At 40.9% G+C, this 18568-nt stretch overlaps 1 protein-coding gene across 2 annotated transcripts in view; it reads left to right on the plus strand.

The window, feature by feature from the left end:
* Positions 1 to 12031: 12031 nt before the first annotated feature.
* The window catches only part of ep300a (E1A binding protein p300 a), a 30223-nt gene continuing 23686 nt past the window's right edge, over positions 12032 to 18568 (plus strand). The window contains exons 1-5 of one of the 2 annotated variants that reach the window (XM_022199025.2): positions 12032 to 12595; positions 14800 to 15500; positions 16921 to 17100; positions 17344 to 17674; positions 18120 to 18239. In XM_022199025.2, the coding sequence (XP_022054717.2) occupies positions 12502 to 12595; positions 14800 to 15500; positions 16921 to 17100; positions 17344 to 17674; positions 18120 to 18239 (1426 nt within the window). In that variant the 5' untranslated portion in view covers positions 12032 to 12501. The remainder of the gene's footprint in view (positions 12596 to 14799; positions 15501 to 16920; positions 17101 to 17343; positions 17675 to 18119; positions 18240 to 18568) is intronic. The other variant, XM_022199026.2, reaches the window with a different exon arrangement.

Consider the following 18568-nt stretch of genomic DNA (forward strand, 5'->3'; position numbering starts at 1 on the left):
GAACCAACCACCTGACACCCACTCCGACCATCTTTCCACACAGTCATCAACATCTCCTACAGCCCCGACTCTCCCCTCCTCTGGCCACCCTACCTGCACTCAAGACCTGTGAAGAAGACGTCTGCCGGCTCTACAGGAGACAAAAGACCCAGAAAGCACCAGGCCCAAACCAAGTCTCAGCTGCCTGCCTGAAAGTCAATGCAGACCAGCTGTCACCTGTCTTCCTTCAGATCTTCAACAGATCATTGGAGCAGTGTGAAGTCCCTTCCTCCTTCAAATGCTCCACTATCATCCCGCCCCCCAAGAAACCCAAGATCAGAGGACTAAATGACTACAGACCCATTGCTCTGATGTCTGCAGTCATGACGTCTTTTCAGAGACTGGTGTTGGCCCACCTCAAAGACTTTACCAGACCCCTGCTGGACTCCCTGCAGTTTGCCTACCAAGCAAACAGATCAGTGGATGATGCAGTCAATGTGGGACTGCATCACACACTGCAACATCTTGACAGACCACGGACCTACACAAGGATTCTGTTCGTGGACTTCAACACGATCATCCTGGATCTCCTCCTACCCAAACTCACCCAGTTGTCAGTGCCAGCCTCCACCTGTCCATGGATCTTCGGCTTCCTGACAGGCAGACAGCAGTGGGTGAAGTTGGACAGCTTCATGTTGAGCACCCACACTTTCAGCACCGGCGCTCTGCATCGATGTATTTTCTCCCTTCTGCTCTTGTCCCTTACACCAACAACCGCACCTCCTCCCACCTTGCCGTGAAACTCCTGAAATGTGCAGATGACACCACTGTTGTTGGGCTCATCCAGGACAGTGATGAGTCTGCATAGAGAGAGGAGGTCGAAGCTGGATGTCTGGTGTAATCTCAACAACCTTGAGCTGAACACACTTAAAACAGTGGAGATGACAGTGAACTTAAGGAGAGCACCCCTGCACTCCCCTCCTTACCATTCTGAACAATGCTGTGGCTGCTGTGGAGTCCTTCAGGTTCCTCGGCATGACCATCTATCAGGACCTGAAGTGGGAGATCCACATGGACTCTGTGGTGAAGAGGGCCCAACAGAGACTTTACTTTCTCCACCAGCTGAGGAAGCTCAACCTGCCACAGGAGCTGCTGGTCTGGTTCTGCTCAGCAGTCATTGGCCATGTTTACATTAAGTTTTTTAATTGGGAATTAATAATTCAGAATTAACTCACACAGAACGTGTACGTCGCTACGTCATCGCTACGTGAGGAGCCAAGCATGCGCAGAATGACTGGAATTAACTAAAACAGAATTAACTGTATACATGAATAGAACATACACGGGAATTAGCTTATTCAGAATTAACATCGGAATAAACCAGGTGATTTATTTGGAATTAAGTTTATTCGGAATTAACTTTTTAATTCCGAATTACGTGTTTACAAGGAGATTTTAAAGCGGAATTAACTTCAATTCCGAATTAAAAAAGAATTAAAGGTTTCATGTAGATGCGGTAATAGAGTTGGTCCAGTGCTCCATCATCACTGTCTGGTTTGGTTCTGCAACCAATTTGAACATGAGGAGACATCAACAGACAGTTCACACTGCTGAGAAGTGCCCCTCTGCTCCTCCTCCAGGACCTGTACTCCTCTAGAATGAGGAAAAGGGCAGGAAAAGTCCTCTCCGACCCGTCCTACCAAGGACATCACCTTTTTAAACTGCTGCCCTGAGCACCAGAACATCGAGGCACCGGAGCAGCTTTTTCCCACAGGCCGCCTCACTCATGAACACTAAACCAGTTAACCACAAATAGACTCTTTAAAATACCAGACTCTTGTGCAATGTTCAAAGCCATCCAATTCATGTGCAGTACTTTAATCAATGGGCAATTCTCTAATAATATATTAATAATAACATACGTAATTTACAATTTATTTTATTTATTATGTAAATATAATGCAACTGTTTTTGTAGAACATTCTGTTTCCACTTCCACAGAGTGTAAATTTCACTTTTATCTACTCACCTGTAATATTTCATCCTCTTCACCCTGTAACATGTACAACATGGTGGAAACTATTTTCATGTCTTTATATAGTACTTTTTCCTTAGTGTATCTACATTTTATTTTAGATTGTTAAGTTTATTAAGTCCTTAGATTTAGATTTTATATTCATTACTTACTAAGTCTGTTTATCTATACTGACAGTCAATAGAAACTTTGAGGTAGAAATGTACGCAGAATTCTACTTGTAGGGGGGTTGTAATTATTCATTGTGGATTTACTGATGATCTAGTGCCCTGGTAGTTGAGATAATGATGAGTTGTCATTTTGTCATGATTCATTGAACATGGGTTGGTCACTTTGCAAAAGTGAACCAAATACACACCAAGCAAAACTCAGTATCTGCGCAATTTGAGAATGGGTTTTGAAGGCCTATATAAAGGCCCAAAAAAGGCCACCATTGTTAGTCCAGTGAACAGCATCACGCCGTGTCTATCACATGAACAACGTCTCTGGGCACTGGGTATGGTGGAGGCCGGTTTGAGCTACAGTGATGTAGCCAGGCGTATGGGCTGTTCCCAACCCACAGTCAGAAGCCTGGTCCAAAGCATGCGCTGACAGATTGCTGCCTGCATCGAAGCAAATGGAGGCCATACTCGGTATTGACTGTTGTGACTTTGTGTTTGGCAGGTGCCGTTTTCTTTTGTGAAATTCTTTATTTTGAAATCATTCTTGAAACTTTAGATTTTTGTTTCTGTATGCCAATATGCTAAACAAATGATTCATATGAAGAAAATCCAGTTTCGGGCTTCAAAATAAAAATTATGTTGAAAAATATGGTCTCAAAGTTTCTATTGATTGTCAGCGTATGTTATAGTATTGGATAAATACGACTGACTCCTCAACATGAAAGCAGCATTTAGATGGTGTAGCTGACTGAGGGTTCAGTCTGTGTCATTTCCAATACCTGTGCTGCTCCACAGTTTGTTTCTTTGATTTTTGAGACCTAAGCTAAGTTCTTCAAATAATTTTTGCTGAGTTTTGAAAATTGTTGAAATTAGTCAGACTTGGATTTTTTTTTGCATTTTCACTCATAGAGAAAATGTCTTACCCAGAAAGTAATTTTAGGTGGATATATTTCCTAAAATACTGTATAACCTAAAGCTATGAAATCTGGATGCAGGCAAAACTTTTTCCAGCGGATCCAAATGATCAAATCGCTATAGTGGAGCCCACATTTGTATTTAGTAGTCCTTGAAAATTGAAGACTTCGTATCCTGCTCCTCATCATCCACTTTTAGTCACCGCCCACTGTCAAACAGACAGGCTGCATCATTTAAGTGTTCCTCAGCTGATATCTGTTAGTACCGATAGTTCATCTGTTGGCACCATCCATCTATGAGGAAGACAAGACAATTTAAAGTTGACTTTAAGATCAACAGAGACATTGAAATGGCTTTAAAGAATTTTCTTTCTGCAAATAAATGTAAATCCACTGATGAATTATGACCTTGCGTTGTTGTCTTTTGTTACCTTCAGTGCAGCATTGACCTCCTGTTCTACTTGTCTTACTGTTGTAACACTTGTCATGATGTGTTTAAAAAAACATGAGATTTATTGTGATTTGTGTTAAATTATCACCAGTTAGTCCATTCAGTCTTCATTTTAGGCACATGTATCAGAAAATTCAGTGACCAAAGAAACCCCAAAATGCTTCTTATGATGTTCAACTTCAGAATGAAGACAAGACAACAGAAGCAACATATAACTTTACACTTACAACCACAATATATAGACGCTTTACAGGCCTAACTAAAGGCCTTGGAAGCTGTTGAAATGTCGACAAAGGCCTACATTTTTAGCAGGAAATATGGATTCATCAATATACATACAGTTACATCTCTCTGGGGCCCCAGTACCACCCACATTGAAAAAAAAAGTTCTTTATTCCATTTTGAAGGGCCATTAATCTAAAATTTGGTCTATGCTAGAGCCATTTGAATATTTGGATCTTCTGGGAACAATTGGCTATGGGAGTTATTTTTCTGGAGGCATTAAACCTTCAAAATGGCTTCCCAGATAAGGCTTTTTTGTTTGTTTGTTTGTTTGTTTGTTTGTTTGTTTTGATTTTTGTTTTCAGTGTCCAAAATAGCAATATGTAAATCTGAACAATATCTGAGACACTGCAGCAACGTTTTCTTAATTCTGTCTGAACTGACACCGACAGACTCTGAGGTAGAACTTATTTGATCAAATTTATATACTCATAGGTGATTTTTATTGTAACCAACAGTTGTATTTGATATTATTCATTATACCCTGATTGGTTTTTAATGTTCTAATTTGCTTAGTAACTAACTACAGCTGTCAGATAAAGGTAGTAAAATCAAAAGACCAATTTTTTCCTCTGAATGCTATTCGTTGCATGTGAAACATCTAGACACCTACCTATGCAATTTTTTCTTTATTTTTGTTATTTGTTTTGTACAAAGCTAAACTGAAGGCATCTAAATTATCTAAATTCTCATCAGGGTCACAGAGGGCTGGAGTCTATCCCAGCTGACTTAGGGTGAAGGCAGGGGACACCCTGGACAGGTCACCTGTCTATCTCAAGGCTACATACAATCACATTCACATTCATACCTACGGAAAATTTGGAATCACCAATAAGCCTCATCATGTTTTTGGACTCTGGGAGGAAGCCGGAGTACCCAGAGAAAACCCATATGTGCACAGGGAGAACATGCAAACTCTATGCAGAAAGATCCCAGGCCCAGGTTGGGATGCAAACCGGGGAGTTTTGAGCAGTGAGATGGCAGTGCTAACCACCAGGTAGCTGTGCAGCCCAGCTTGTGGACCATCTAAACAAAATAATCCAACTACTTTTACAGAAAGAAAACAAACAAAAAAACCCTGCATAATATAAACTTTGGCTTGGCCAGAGTAATTTCAAACCAATCCCATCTTTCTGCATATATACCCTCATAAAGCAGTCGCTTAAGTTTTTAAACACATTAAAATCTATACATGAACACACCTGATACATCCAGTAATAGAGTGTGTAGATATGAAACCATTTCTCATCAGCACAGTTCCCCAGACTATTCCAGCGCGAAGCGGTGATCTTGTAGCTGCAAAGCAACAGTGCTAGGCCCCAGATCAGTACACTGTAAGCATTATCTTTACCAGCTTAATGAGGTCATCACCTGCAGTGGTTTATCTGTCGACACGTTTGCTTATCGACTTCTAAATGCAATTTAAATGATCACTGGTGCTTTGCCAGGTAAATGGCCTAATTCAGCTACTGTAGTTACTCATATTATGGCAAGAAATTAACTGCTCAACTGAGTAAAAAGATCAAGTCAACTGGTTCTTTAAGATTCGAACGTTAGTCAGGCCAGAAAATTGTAAGAACTGGGAAAATTCCTTTAAGTGCTAAAACCATCAAAGACTGTGGAGAAACTGACCGAAAATAAAAATCCAAGAGCTCCTTACAGATGATAGTAAATTAGAGTTAGCAGCTTCAGAGATCAGCAGGTAACACGGTTACACGGTGGAGAGCTGCTGCATCGGGTGAACTGGCCTCCACAATCATCTTACCTAAACCAGCGTGAGACGGTATATGATGAGTTGAACTGCAGAATGAAGGATAAGCAGTCAAGCAGTGCTCGGCATGTACACACGTGGACAAAATTGTTGGTACCCCTCAGTTAAAGAAGGAAAAACCCACAATTCTCACTGAAATCACTTGAAACTCACAAAAGTAACAATAAATAAAAATTTATTGGAAAATTAAATAATCAAAAACAGCCATTACTTTTGAATTGTTGATTAACATAATTATTTAAAAAAACAAACTAATGAAACAGGCCTGGACAAAAATGATGGTACCTCTATAAAAGATTGAAAACTATTTGACCAGAGTGACATGATTAACTCAGGTGTGTCATTTAATTGGCATCACAGGTGTTTCCAAACTCATAATCAGTCAGTCTGCCTATTTAAAGGGAGACAAGTAGTCACCCTGCTGTTTGGTGAAAAGGTGTGTACCACACTGAACATGGACAACAGAAAGCGAAGGAGAGAATTGTCCCAGGACATCCGAAAAAAAATGATAGACAAACATCTTAAAGGTAAAGGCTATAAGACCATCTCTAAACAGCTTGAAGTTCCTGTGACAACAGTGGCTCATATTATTCAGAAGTTCAAGACCCACGGGACAGTAGCCAACCTCCCTGGACGTGGCCGCAAGAGGAAAATTGATGACAAATTGAAGAGACGGATCGTTGGAATTGTATCCAAAGAGCCCAGAGCAACCTCCAAAGAAATTAAAGGTGAACTCCAAGGCCAAGGTACATCAGTGTCAGATCGCACCATTCGTCGTTGTTTGAGCCAAAGTGGACTTCATGGGAGACGACCAAGGAGGACACCACTGCTGAAAAAAACTCATAAAAAAGCGAGACTGGAATTTGCAAAAATGCATGTTGACAAGCCACAAAGCTTCTGGGAGAATGTCCTTTGGACAGATGAGACCAAACTGGAGCTTTTTGGTAAGGCACATCAACTCTATGTTCATAGACTCAAAAACCAAGCATACGAAGAAAAGAACACTGTCCCTACGGTGAAACATGGAGGAGGCTCAGTAATGTTTTGGGGCTGCTTTGCTGCATCTGGCACAGGGTGTCTTGAAAGTGTGCAAGGTACGATGAAATCTGAAGACTATCAAGGCATTCTGGAGAGAAATGTGCTGCCTGGTGTCAGAAAGCTTGGTCTCAGTCGCAGGTCATGGGTCTTCCAACAGGACAACGATCCAAAACACACAGCCAAAAACACCCAAGAATGGCTGAGAGAAAAGCGTTGGACTATTCTAAAGTGGCCTTCTATGAGCCCAGATCTGAATCCCATTGAACATATGTGGAAGGAGCTGAAACATGCCATTTGGAGAAGACACCCATCAAACCTGAGACAACTGGAGCTGTTTGCTCATGAGGAGTGGGCCAAAATACCTGTTGACAGCTGCAGAACGCTCATTGACAAATACAGAAATCGTTTAATTGCAGTGATTGCCTCAAAAGGTTGTGCAACAAAATATTAAGTTATGGGTACCATCATTTTTGTCCAGCCCTATTTCATTAGTTTGTTTTTTTAAATAATTATGTTAATCAACAATTCAAAAGTGATGGCTGATTTTGATAATTTAATTTTCAATAAATTTTTATTTATTGTTACTTTTGTGAGTTTCAAGTGATTTCAGTGAGAATTGTGGGTTTTTCCTTCTTTAACTGAGGGGTACCAACAATTTTGTCCACGTGTGTATTTGACCATAAAGGCCTGATTGGCTTAGTCTCCTCTGAACAGTTGATGTAGAGATGTGTCTGCTGCTAGAACTCTGTGGCATTTATCTGGACTCTAATCTAAGCTGCCATTTATTTGCGATTTCTGAGACTGTTGACTCGGATGAACTTATCTTCAGCAGCAGAGGTGACTCTTTGGCTAGTTTTGTCGTAGTTGTGGATAGTTTTTGCGACTGCACTTGGTGATACATTCAAAGTTGTTGCAATTTTCCGGACTGACTGGCCTTCACTTTTCAAACTAATTATGGACTGTCATTTCTCTCTACTTAGCTGATTGGTTCTTGGTATAAAATGGATTTTAACAGTTGTCAAATAGGGCTGTCAACTGTGTGCCACTCTGACTTCTGCACAACACAACTGATGATCCTGACTCATTAAGAAGGAAAGAAATTCCACAAATTAACCTTGACAAGACACACATGTGAAGTGAAAACTATTTCAGGTGACTACCTCATGAAGCTCATGGAGAGAATGCTAGGAGTTTGAAAAGCAGTAATCAAAGCAAAGAGTGGTTATTTTATATATTTGGACTTATTTCACACTTTTTGTTTACTCCATAATCCCATATGTGTTCATTCATAGTTTTGATGGCTTCATTGAGAATCTATAATGTAGATAGTCATGAAAATAAAGAAAACCATTAAATGAGAAGGTGTGTCTAAACTTTTGATTGGCAATGTATCAGTGTTGGCAATCAGCCAAAATGAGTTAGAAAATATTAACATATTGGGTATCCGCAAAACCCAATCTTGTGCATCCCAACAAATATCTGAAATACTTTGTTTTAACCTTTATTATAGTTGCCACAGTTTTTACATGTCCTGGACGCCTCAGTCAAGCTGGGTCCTTATTAAACTCCTATTTGTGTTTATTGTTCAGAATTAAAGACCAAAAAGAAATGCCAGCATGACACAAGATTTAAAATGAAGACATTTGAAGATTCTTGTCTTCCCATGGGACTATGAGCTCCAGCAGCACAACCTGCTTGGTGGATTCCAACACAAGGACAATCTTTGGTCTCACGGTGGTAGCTGCAGTGTGGGTGGGGAACTTCAGCTGCCTCTCAAGGTCCACCAACAGCTGCCAGTCCCTTGCAGAGGTTAGAATGCCTGATGTTCTACTGGCAAGTTTTGGTTGCTCCCCAGCTCTGACAAAGGCGATGGTCTGCTTGGAGGGTTGGAGCCACCTTGCCCACTCAACTCCTGTGCTGAGGTCCTCAACGATGGTCTTCTTGTAGAATAAACCTCCAGAAATACAGGCACAGCAAAACAACAAACATTTTAATAATAAGTGTAAATCACTCATTTCATTACAATACAACATTATACTGCTTCTTTGGACAACAATATAATATTTTCAAGTATCACAAAATCTGCTACAAATCAGTTCAGTTCAGGGGCCTGTGATCTCTATGAAGACAAACACAAGCAGCTACATTTAAAACAACTCATAAAACCAACTAAAGCATGATCTGATTATTTGATTTCTGAACTACTTCAGACATTTAAATGTAAAACAATAAGTTCTTTTTAATAAGAAAAGTATAGCCCTTCTGTTTTTGTCTATAAAGTGCCACACTTAAATGCAAATGTTTACCATCGGTCAACTTAAAGATAAAGAAAATGATGCTGATATTTATCTTTACATTGATCATACTAGATTGCTGATCATCACATTGAACTAAATCAAAGTTTTATTACACTTCAAATTTTAATACCTTAAATACAGCGTAAGTTAACAGGTTATTGCACATATATGAAGTTCTTAAATGGAAACAGATGTACATTCTGTCAAACCAAAAGACACACAGTGAATCTGAGGCCTTCTGGGTCCTGTTGCCACCTTTGGCATGTCAGCGATCCAGCCACAACCAGGAATCATGTTTGCTAATTTGGTTAAAATACAAACATATGGGCAACCCGTTGACCGGGTGGTTTTGGTTCATGCCACAGTCGTGAATATGCCTTCAGGCAGCGAGTATGTGGTCCCAGCAGGAGCTGCATGTCATTTCCCTGCTCTCTTTCCCTACATTCCCTGTTTTTCCTTACTGGTATGATCCAATAAAAAAGAAAATGTGCAAAACTAACATAAAGAATTGTGTTTATTTGTATTCATTAACTCCATTATTCTCACCACACCTACCCTGCATCCTAGAATTTTCACTGTTCAACACAAAAACTAGAAGACTGGCATGTGGAGTTCCAGCAGCGACAAAATCAGCCATCTAAATACAAATACCAGGCTATAATACTAATATAGTGGCCCAACAGTGTATCAAATAGTGCCGTGAAGACTTTAAAAGGCATTTGGTTTCATCAGGAAAGAACATTTAGAAGTGATCTTTCCACACATTCTGCACCTTCACTTCAGTGTCCTGTGCTGTTCAGCTGAACACGGTATCACTGGTTGTTCAGCACTCAGCAGATCCTGTTACAAATCAAAGTAAATCAAATTACATGCATGTGCAGTGTGCTACCTCTGCATGTATTGTGTGCATGTTTTCTGCTTAGAGTGTGAATGTATGTGTGTATATATTGACTTCAGTGATCTATGAATCATCTCTGTTGCTGACTCTGTAACTGTCTATTAAATATACTGAACCTGTAATGGTGATAATGTAATATACTCCATTTGTTGACATGATTTGTTATGTTTTGACTGATAGTGTCAGAGAGATATTGTCCCTTTGGTATAGTAGCATCATTTCCCCTCAATACTGATGCAGAATCTGTGTTTAAACTCCTTGAAAGATCAACTGAACTTAATAGTGCTCTTTTGAAACCACATTGTCAAAGGTTAGTCAGTTTTAAGTTAGGTAGTGTCTACAGATACAGACCCGTACCCATAGCACGGGTACGGGTCCGTACCTGTAGCATCAACCTATTTAGTTAAAGGACTTCCATCTTACTATTGACTGTACGCAAAAAGTATTGTGTATGACGGATTATATATTTAGTGTAGTAACTTCACAGCCAACAAAGTACCAATGAAGTAATGATTGCATGCAGTGTATGTTCTGCTAATTGTGATCAGCAATTTTGTAACTGGCGCAGTGTACGTTGCCAAAAGGCCAAAATTAGACAAGTTTAGGTGGGTTTCCTGTGTATGTGCTTTACTCCTCTTCCTATAAAATGCTACTCTTTCTGACAGCTGACTATAAACGCATGTTTTATTCAAGGTTTATCCCAAATAGTAGCACAGATCACTTAACAAATGAGGTATTTCACCTTGTTCACGTCTCCATAAGGTGTTTTGTATATTTTAGAAGACATAGCATGAAGAAATAAGCAGTCAAACACCACGGCTCACCATTTCCACCTTAATAATGCAGTGTACTGAAGACAGTATTAAAAATAGATATTCCGACTTCAAGGGGTTTTTTTGTACAAACCTAAAGAACAAAGCTTGTTAGTTTGCAGGGTTGGATTTTTTGGGTCATTAATCTTTATCAGAATTGGTTTCTGATTCAAACATGTATGGTGGAGTTATTCCAGTGTCTTGTAGTGTGCAGTAGATTTACATTGTTTGAGCAGAGTTGGAGGTGAGCTGGTGTGCTCCAGGTGCAGGGAGGGAGGATTGATGGATAACTTCAAAGATATGTTCATTCTAGAGGAAGTAGTGGTGTAGAGTTACAGCTACACCACATGAAGGCAGAAAGGGATGATTTACATGGAAAACATTTCTAAATGTTTAACACAAGTGGGTTTTTTAGAGGTTTAACCAATGACGAGAGACAGATTTTTAATATATAAAACCTAGTCATTCTATGTTGTAGGGAAACATGCAAGGATGTATGTTTACTTGTAAGAGCTCACATGTTGCTCTTTATGCTATTGTAATGGAGTAGTAATAAAAAAAACATGTTTGGTTTTGCAGAGTCTGGCATAACATTACTCTGAAGAATTGGTGGATTATGCAACCAAACATTATACTATAAAGGCATTTTCTTTTTTTATTTGAGCTTTATGTTAAAGTGCGTAGACTTTTAATAAAACACTGGGTGCACTGAAGCTCACCGGGTATACGTTACTCTGAAAGTGAAAGAATTAATGGCTGTGGAGGGGTATGAGTTACATTTAGAAAAATGTGGACTTTTCAAACTGGTTGTTTCTTAACAGTAAGAAATATGAATGAATTTAGAATGAGTGATCATTTCTCTGTATTTGATGAAGGAAATAAAGACAAGAATGAGTGGGAGATTCCACTGAGCCAGAACGCAAAGTCACAATCAACCTTTGTAAGAACTGAATTGTTATTTGCAGTAGGTTTGAAGGGTTTACAAAAGACAGGGTTGGGTCTTTAATGTTGTGAATATTACAAGAAACAAGTTCCACCAAGTCTTTCCAAAGTTAGTTTTTGGGTGTGAACCCACCTTGGTGTGCTGCACTTCAACCTACTCTTAAATGCTGTGCTTCTAAAAATGCTGCAGATGCAAAACTGATTAAAAGATTTCTTACATTAAAGGTAACTGTTGAACATAATCCAAATTCAGTCTTTGCAACTAAACCTCAAAAGCAAAAGGTGCAAGTTTAGGTTTGCTGCATAGTTGGATCCAAATAACTTTTCTTTTTCTCTTTTAAATGCATATACCCAGCCAGACGGCTTTACGCTTTATCCACCAATGCAGCTGCACGTTTGTCTGCTTTATTTTTTTATTATTTGCATCCCCTCATCCTCACCCGCCGCCACCAGCAGTACCACCACCGTCACTTCGCAGGCAAACGAGCGTTTTCTGCCCGACATTATCTTCATCCAGACTCCGCTGGAAAGGAGGCTGAAATGACGGATGCAGCCATGGAGGAGATACCCGGGGACAGTTTATTTACATCCGAAGAGGCTCTGTAAGTTTAGAGGGAAGCCGATGCGTGTGTCTCCCTCTTTACTTTCGCCGACCCCCTCCTCCTCCGCTGGCAGAAATTTATAAAGAACAAAAAATCCGACGAGGGAGGGAGGGAGGAGGGGGGTTGATATACGCCGAGGCTGAAATCGAGAGGCGAACCCAGGGAAAGAGGAGTAATTTGTACACGGGACTTTCCCCCTCTTAGTCCCCCAAAAGGAGGGGGAAAAGTCGCAATATTGGAAACGAAAAGGAATGAGCTTCTAAGGGCGTGAAAACGTCTGCAATTGTGGATACTTTATATATTTTTATTTCGAAAAAATATGGCCGAGAACGTTCTGGACTCTGGCCCGCCTTCAGCCAAGAGGCCTAAACTCTCCTCTCCGGCACTTTCCGCCTCCGCCAGCGATGGAAACGGTAAGTATTCTTGAACGATATAATTTGTGACGGTGTTATTCGTTAAGTTTTTCATTTTTCGGCGGCTTGTGTTGACTTGAAAGAGGGCGAAGACGCGGGATTACTCTTCTGTTTTTGTCGTAGCTTGCTAATGTTAGCGTGCTAGCAGCGAGTGTGTGTGTCGGACGTGAAGGAGGGCTCCCCAGCTAGCTCGCATGCTAACAGCCATTTTAGCCGGAGGTAGCCGTGTTAGCCACTCGGCTAACGCTAGGCTAGCCAAGTGAATGCGGGTCCACAACTGACGGTCCCGTGTCTAATGGCTACTTTAGCCGAGCTGATCAAAAGCCAAATGCCAAGCCAACTTATCGTAAAGTTCTTGATGTCTTACAGATGTGTCAAATTGGCAGTCATCTGTAGATTCTCCCGTTCTGTATTTGAGTTTTTCAGCCTTCAAATGTCTAAAACAATCTTGTTTTGCCCCATCATAACTCGGACCCTTTCCTCACTATCGTTAGCTGCCTTTAATAATGTTAGCAAAAGCAGAGGTTGCCGATGGTGCTGCTGCTAGCCTAATGGGAGAGCTAAATTTAGGCCCACGGGTCCGACTGATTGTTAAGCTCAAATTGCCATTGTTGGTGTGTTTTTTTGTGGATGGCGTGTGGCAGCAGCTGGAATAGTGGCCTTACAACAAAATTGTGGAGCATGGACAGCGCCATGCCAAGCCGCTGTGATACTAACCAGGCAGTCAAGTTAGCGAGCAAATACTGCTCCAAGCACGAAATAGTTACCCAGATTTCATCACTTAATCATACACTCAATCATTTTACCACGAACAGCTGCATCTGAGGCTGTCTGCTGAGCTTTAGCTTGTCAGTGGCAGAGGCAACAACGTACTTTTACGGTTAAATCAGCCAGACGTTGCACACATTTTCTTTACCTTGCATGAATCATTTGAGGATCAGTGCTGTAGAGAAAATCATCGGTATATGAGAATGCAAGTTACGAAACTCTAAAATATTATTCTCGATGATTAGCTGTGACATTGCTGTGAAGCATTTCTTGCTTGCCAGAGGTGGTATGAAAAATAAAAGCATACACAGAGGAATAAGTGCAACAGCATTTCATACCATCACTTGCATCTTCAGAAAGCAGTCTGACAATTAAGCTTGCTGCAGATGGCTTTAATTTGTCAGTGTCCAGATTTTACTTAATTACAGGTCAGTGTTGCAACTGCATGACAGTTTTCATGGCAGGTCAGTTATTTAGTTCATTTGTTGAGAACATAGTTTTAAAAACATCTAAATATTTTATTTTGACCAACCTGTGGGCCAGAAACTCAAATCTAAAATTGATGTTCATGTAAGATAAAAAAGTAACAATTGCTTATGTGTGAGAGCACTGAATCAGCAATATTTTGCATGTCTTTTTCAAATATGGCTTTTACAGTTAATTGATTATTGAAATATTTGCTGACTAAATTTCTGCTCATCGTTTACACCAGAGCTCACATCTGTACCTGTTACCTAAAAAGTATTCAGTCTGAGATTTTATGAATGAAATGAAATCTGTTCCACATTTGAGATCTGTTGTGAATTTAAAAAATGACTTGAACAGCAGTTGATGTCTAATTGTTGACTAGATGAGGATGCGGTACCTTACTGTGTTAGGCAAAAAAGAGATGTATGAAAGAGAAGAAATCAGGATGATATAAAGTTTGTTACTTTTAGAGATTAAGAGCTGCTAAAATCAAAGAAACACATCAAGTGTGCATATGTACTGAATTAGTTCCATTTTGTGCCATTAATTCTGTGAAATTGTCCGATTGTCACCTGTCTGTATAATACCTGTCTGTGCAACATATTGTATCCTTTTGGTGATCAGGCATTCTACACACTGAGGGCCATGTTTTGTTTGCTTGCATGTTTGTGCGTACAAGCATACATGCAAGTTCTTCTGAAAATCACATCTAGTTTTGTGCTCATTGTGTTGTGCTTGATGGCATGTTATTAATTTAGGAGGGGAGAAAATTGGTCATACTCCCCCCAATAGCTCTTATTACATTTTGATGTGAAGCATGCCCTTGCATTTTCACTCAATCATGCTGAAAAATAAAGGATTATACCAGCTTAACATCGCTGTGGCCCTTTTTGTTCTCCTCTCGCCCTTTCCCTGTTTTGTCTCCCATCTCATTGTCTCCTAAACTTTGCATTTCTTGTCCATTTCAGATTTCGGCTCACTGTTTGACTTGGAGCATGACCTCCCAGATGAACTCATCAGTGCAAATGATCCAGGTCTGGTTAACGGTGGGGACCTTAACCAGTTACACACCACTCTGGGAGGAGGACATGCAGGGTTGGGTCCTGGAGGGGGCAATGGTGGAGCAGGAGGAATGGGTCTTGGTCTTGGTCCTGGAGGGGGTCCTGGGGGTGTTGGTGGAGGCCAGGACGCAGTGGCCAAGCACAAACAGCTGTCAGAGCTTTTGCGTTCAGGAGCAACCACATCGACTCAACAGGGGCACCAAGGAGCCATGGGCAGCCCTGGAGGCCCCACTGCCATGGGGCAACACCTGGCGAACATGAAGGCATCCCCTGGTCAGGGACCTCAGCAGATGATGGGCCAGGGGCAGCAGCAGCAGCAGCACCTTTCCCCCCAACAGCAGGCCAGCATGATGCAGCAGCAACAGAATGCTGCCGCTGGAATGATGGGTGGAATGAACAGGGGCCTGATGGGAACGCAGCAGAAAGGCAATAATGGACAGCAGCAGCCAGGCATGATTGGGAACCAGGTGATGAATGGCTCCCCCAGGATGGGCTTTGGTAATCAGGGGATGGCCGGAAGCAGCAACCTGTTGGCTGAAACCCTACAGCAGCAGGGAGCTGGGGGCCAGGGCGGGATGAGAGGCCAGCAACCTGGAGCTATGAACAAGGTAGGGACTCCTGTTATAGAAGGGTTGTTCTTTTACCACAGACATGGTGTGACATTATATAAGGCGCCATTTTATTAATTAAATTTAAAAAAATGTGCAGAATTTATATGGAATAAGGTTCTAAATGTGATATGGAGAAATTAAAATCCTGAACAGGTCGAGTGTGGATTGCCTCAGTAGTTAATCTAGTCGTTAGTATTACCTTCAAGGTAATTCTCTCAACCTTTACATTCACCTAGAACTAGAAGTTTTGAGATAAAAATTATCAACAATTTTCAGTAAACATAAATATAGAATTATCAAAGCTAGTTTTACTTACATTTCATTTAATAGTTAACACTGCTGATGATCAACTTTTATGTACAAAACCTGTTCATGTATGCCATTTTACAGTTGTTTGTCCTTGACAAATTAAATTGCTTTCCTGCTGTCTCTAGTTTAGTTCTGCACTTTGATGCCAAAGAAGAGCTTTGGTCCATGACTGTAACTCTTTTTTTTTTTTTTTTTTTTTTTTTTAACCACGAATGGTGCACAGCACGGTTATGTTTGTAGTCGAAGTGGCAGAAAACGGCTCTGTTTGTGTGATTGACAGTCCCACGGGAGTGACAGTAAAATGTTGCAGTGGCAGGCGGTTGCTGCTGCTGCTGCTGACTGAACGTGGTGGAGACACTGATGTTTGATTTAACCAGAGATCAAACAGATTGAGAAGGTTTCCATGTTAGATATTGGTAAAGGGGAAAAAAGTGAAAGGAAAATGCAGTACAGCTTGTGAATGCAATTGAAGGAATAAGGAGGAGAGGAAGGAGACTAGGTAACTGATGAGGAATAGATCACTGATCTAAATTGTCCAATTCCATGTGCGGGGAGAAAATGGGCTTTGCTGTTAGAAACTGCTGTTGATGTTGGCATATGTTTTCGATGATCTTCTTGGCTTGCATATGGTTTAAATGATTTTGTACTGATTTAATTAGAAGAAAAGCATTTTCTCTCCTCAGTAGTGGGAGACTAAATTGTTTTTGAGGAACAGGAAGTGTAACTCATAAAAACAGACATAATTTAATGTTCTTTCTCTGGGAGGTAAAAACATCCCTTTGACTTTGATGAAGTTTGTGGTGTAAGGAAGTATCCAAAGGTCCTGATCTTTTAACAGCAAAACTATGAGATGCTGTGGATGCACAGAAAAATTAGGTTGTAAAATGTCAAAGCAAGAAATGCTGGAATGTATAGACCTCAGATGCTGTCAGTAAGTCTTACATCACTAAAGAGTTGTTCACTGAAGGGAGACTTACCTTCATTTTAAGTTTTCTGCATTATATCCTGCATCACTGTGTTTTGCTCCTCATATTGCTTAAGCTTTTTTATTTTCATTTTTTTGTACAAATTTCTCATTTTTCGTCTCAATTTCATTTTCTCCTGCTAGATGGGAATGATGGGGAACCCAGGGGGCCCTTTTGGAGGTCCATATGGAGGTCAGGGGAATCAAGGTCTGGGAGGCACAGGGCTGGGCCCTCAGCTCCAGAACAAAGGTCCCATGGCCAACAGCCTCGCTCAGTTCAATGTGGACAAGAAGAACCAGCCCATGCAAGGAATGGGCGCCATGGTAAGGACTACAAACTAACGGACAAAATGCTTCTGCAAAATATGTTGTACTCAAATACTTGTCCTGAGTTCTGAGGCAGATTTTAGTAAAAGTACTTTTTATTTAAAACTTCCCACTTTCTGCCAATAACACAGCCATTAGTAATTTTATTCCTCATCTTGTATCCCTTACTTACACCCTGCCATCTCTCTCTCTTCTCTCATCAATCCTCCCTTTTCTTGTGTCCTCCCACTTTATTTCCAGGGTGCCCAGCAGTCACAGACAGGTGTGGGTGGCCCCTCAGGTGCACCTGTGGGAGGAGCACCAGGGATGGTGGCCACCGCTCAGGCCGGTCTGGTGGGACCTGGTACCCAGGTTTCTGCAGCATCTGCTGCAGCCGGAGCACCACCCACAGCTGACCCTGAAAAGCGCAAGCTAATCCAGCAACAACTAGTACTCCTGCTTCATGCACACAAGTGCCAGCGGCGGGAGCAGGCCAATGGTGAAGTCCGGCAGTGCAACCTGCCCCACTGCCGCACTATGAAGAATGTCCTCAACCACATGACGCACTGCCAGGCTGGCAAGTCCTGTCAGGGTGAGTGGAAGAAAAGTTGCATGCTCCTGGAATCAGATCAGTCAACAGCTATGATGTAGCCCTGTATCTTTCAAACTGGCTGATTTTTACTGCTGTGTTGCCTGTGTTCCTCCCAATGAATGTGTATCACCCATTGAAAGTGTAACTCTTAGACACATGGCACAAGAGGCAGAAACTATTGTGCAGACAGTACATGCTAAAAGACTGTTGGTTTGGATTTTTTGGGATGATGCTTAAAAAGATCACAATCCCAGTTCTTTAACTTAACTTTCTGGTTTATGTGTGTTGTAGACTGTGCATAAATACCAGTCAAAGATCTCTAATTTCAAGTAACTTTTTTTCACCTCACTTTATTTCATCCTATGTGTCTTTGCTTCTTTCCTTATCCTCACATGTCTCTGTGTTTCCCAACCTTCCCTATCTTTATGCTCTCTTTCATCCTCAGTTGCACATTGTGCATCATCAAGGCAGATCATCTCCCATTGGAAGAACTGCACGCGGCACGACTGTCCCGTCTGCCTGCCCCTGAAGAATGCTGGGGACAAGAGGAACCCGCAGTGTGAGTGTCTGTATCTGACCAAAAACCAATATACCTTCACATTTTTTTGTTCATACTGTATATCTTAAATATAATTTACTGTGGGATCATTGTCAGTTTGACTTATTTGATGCTTATATGATTTAGGAAGTATATTGAAAAATGTTGCTGTTACTGTTTTAATGCTGATATTGTACAACCTTACATTGCATTGGATTTAGAGCTGACAATGTTTGTAGGTTTAGTGAGTCAAAGTGTACAGAGTAACAGTATGAGTTTTGCAGAGTTTTACATAAATACTCAGTCACAGGATATTTTCTGTCAGGTTTTTTAAAAAGTATTTTATCAAACAAATC

The sequence above is a fragment of the Acanthochromis polyacanthus genome, chromosome 19, assembly GCF_021347895.1.
Source record: "Acanthochromis polyacanthus isolate Apoly-LR-REF ecotype Palm Island chromosome 19, KAUST_Apoly_ChrSc, whole genome shotgun sequence".
Taxonomy (NCBI): Eukaryota; Metazoa; Chordata; class Actinopteri; family Pomacentridae; genus Acanthochromis; species Acanthochromis polyacanthus.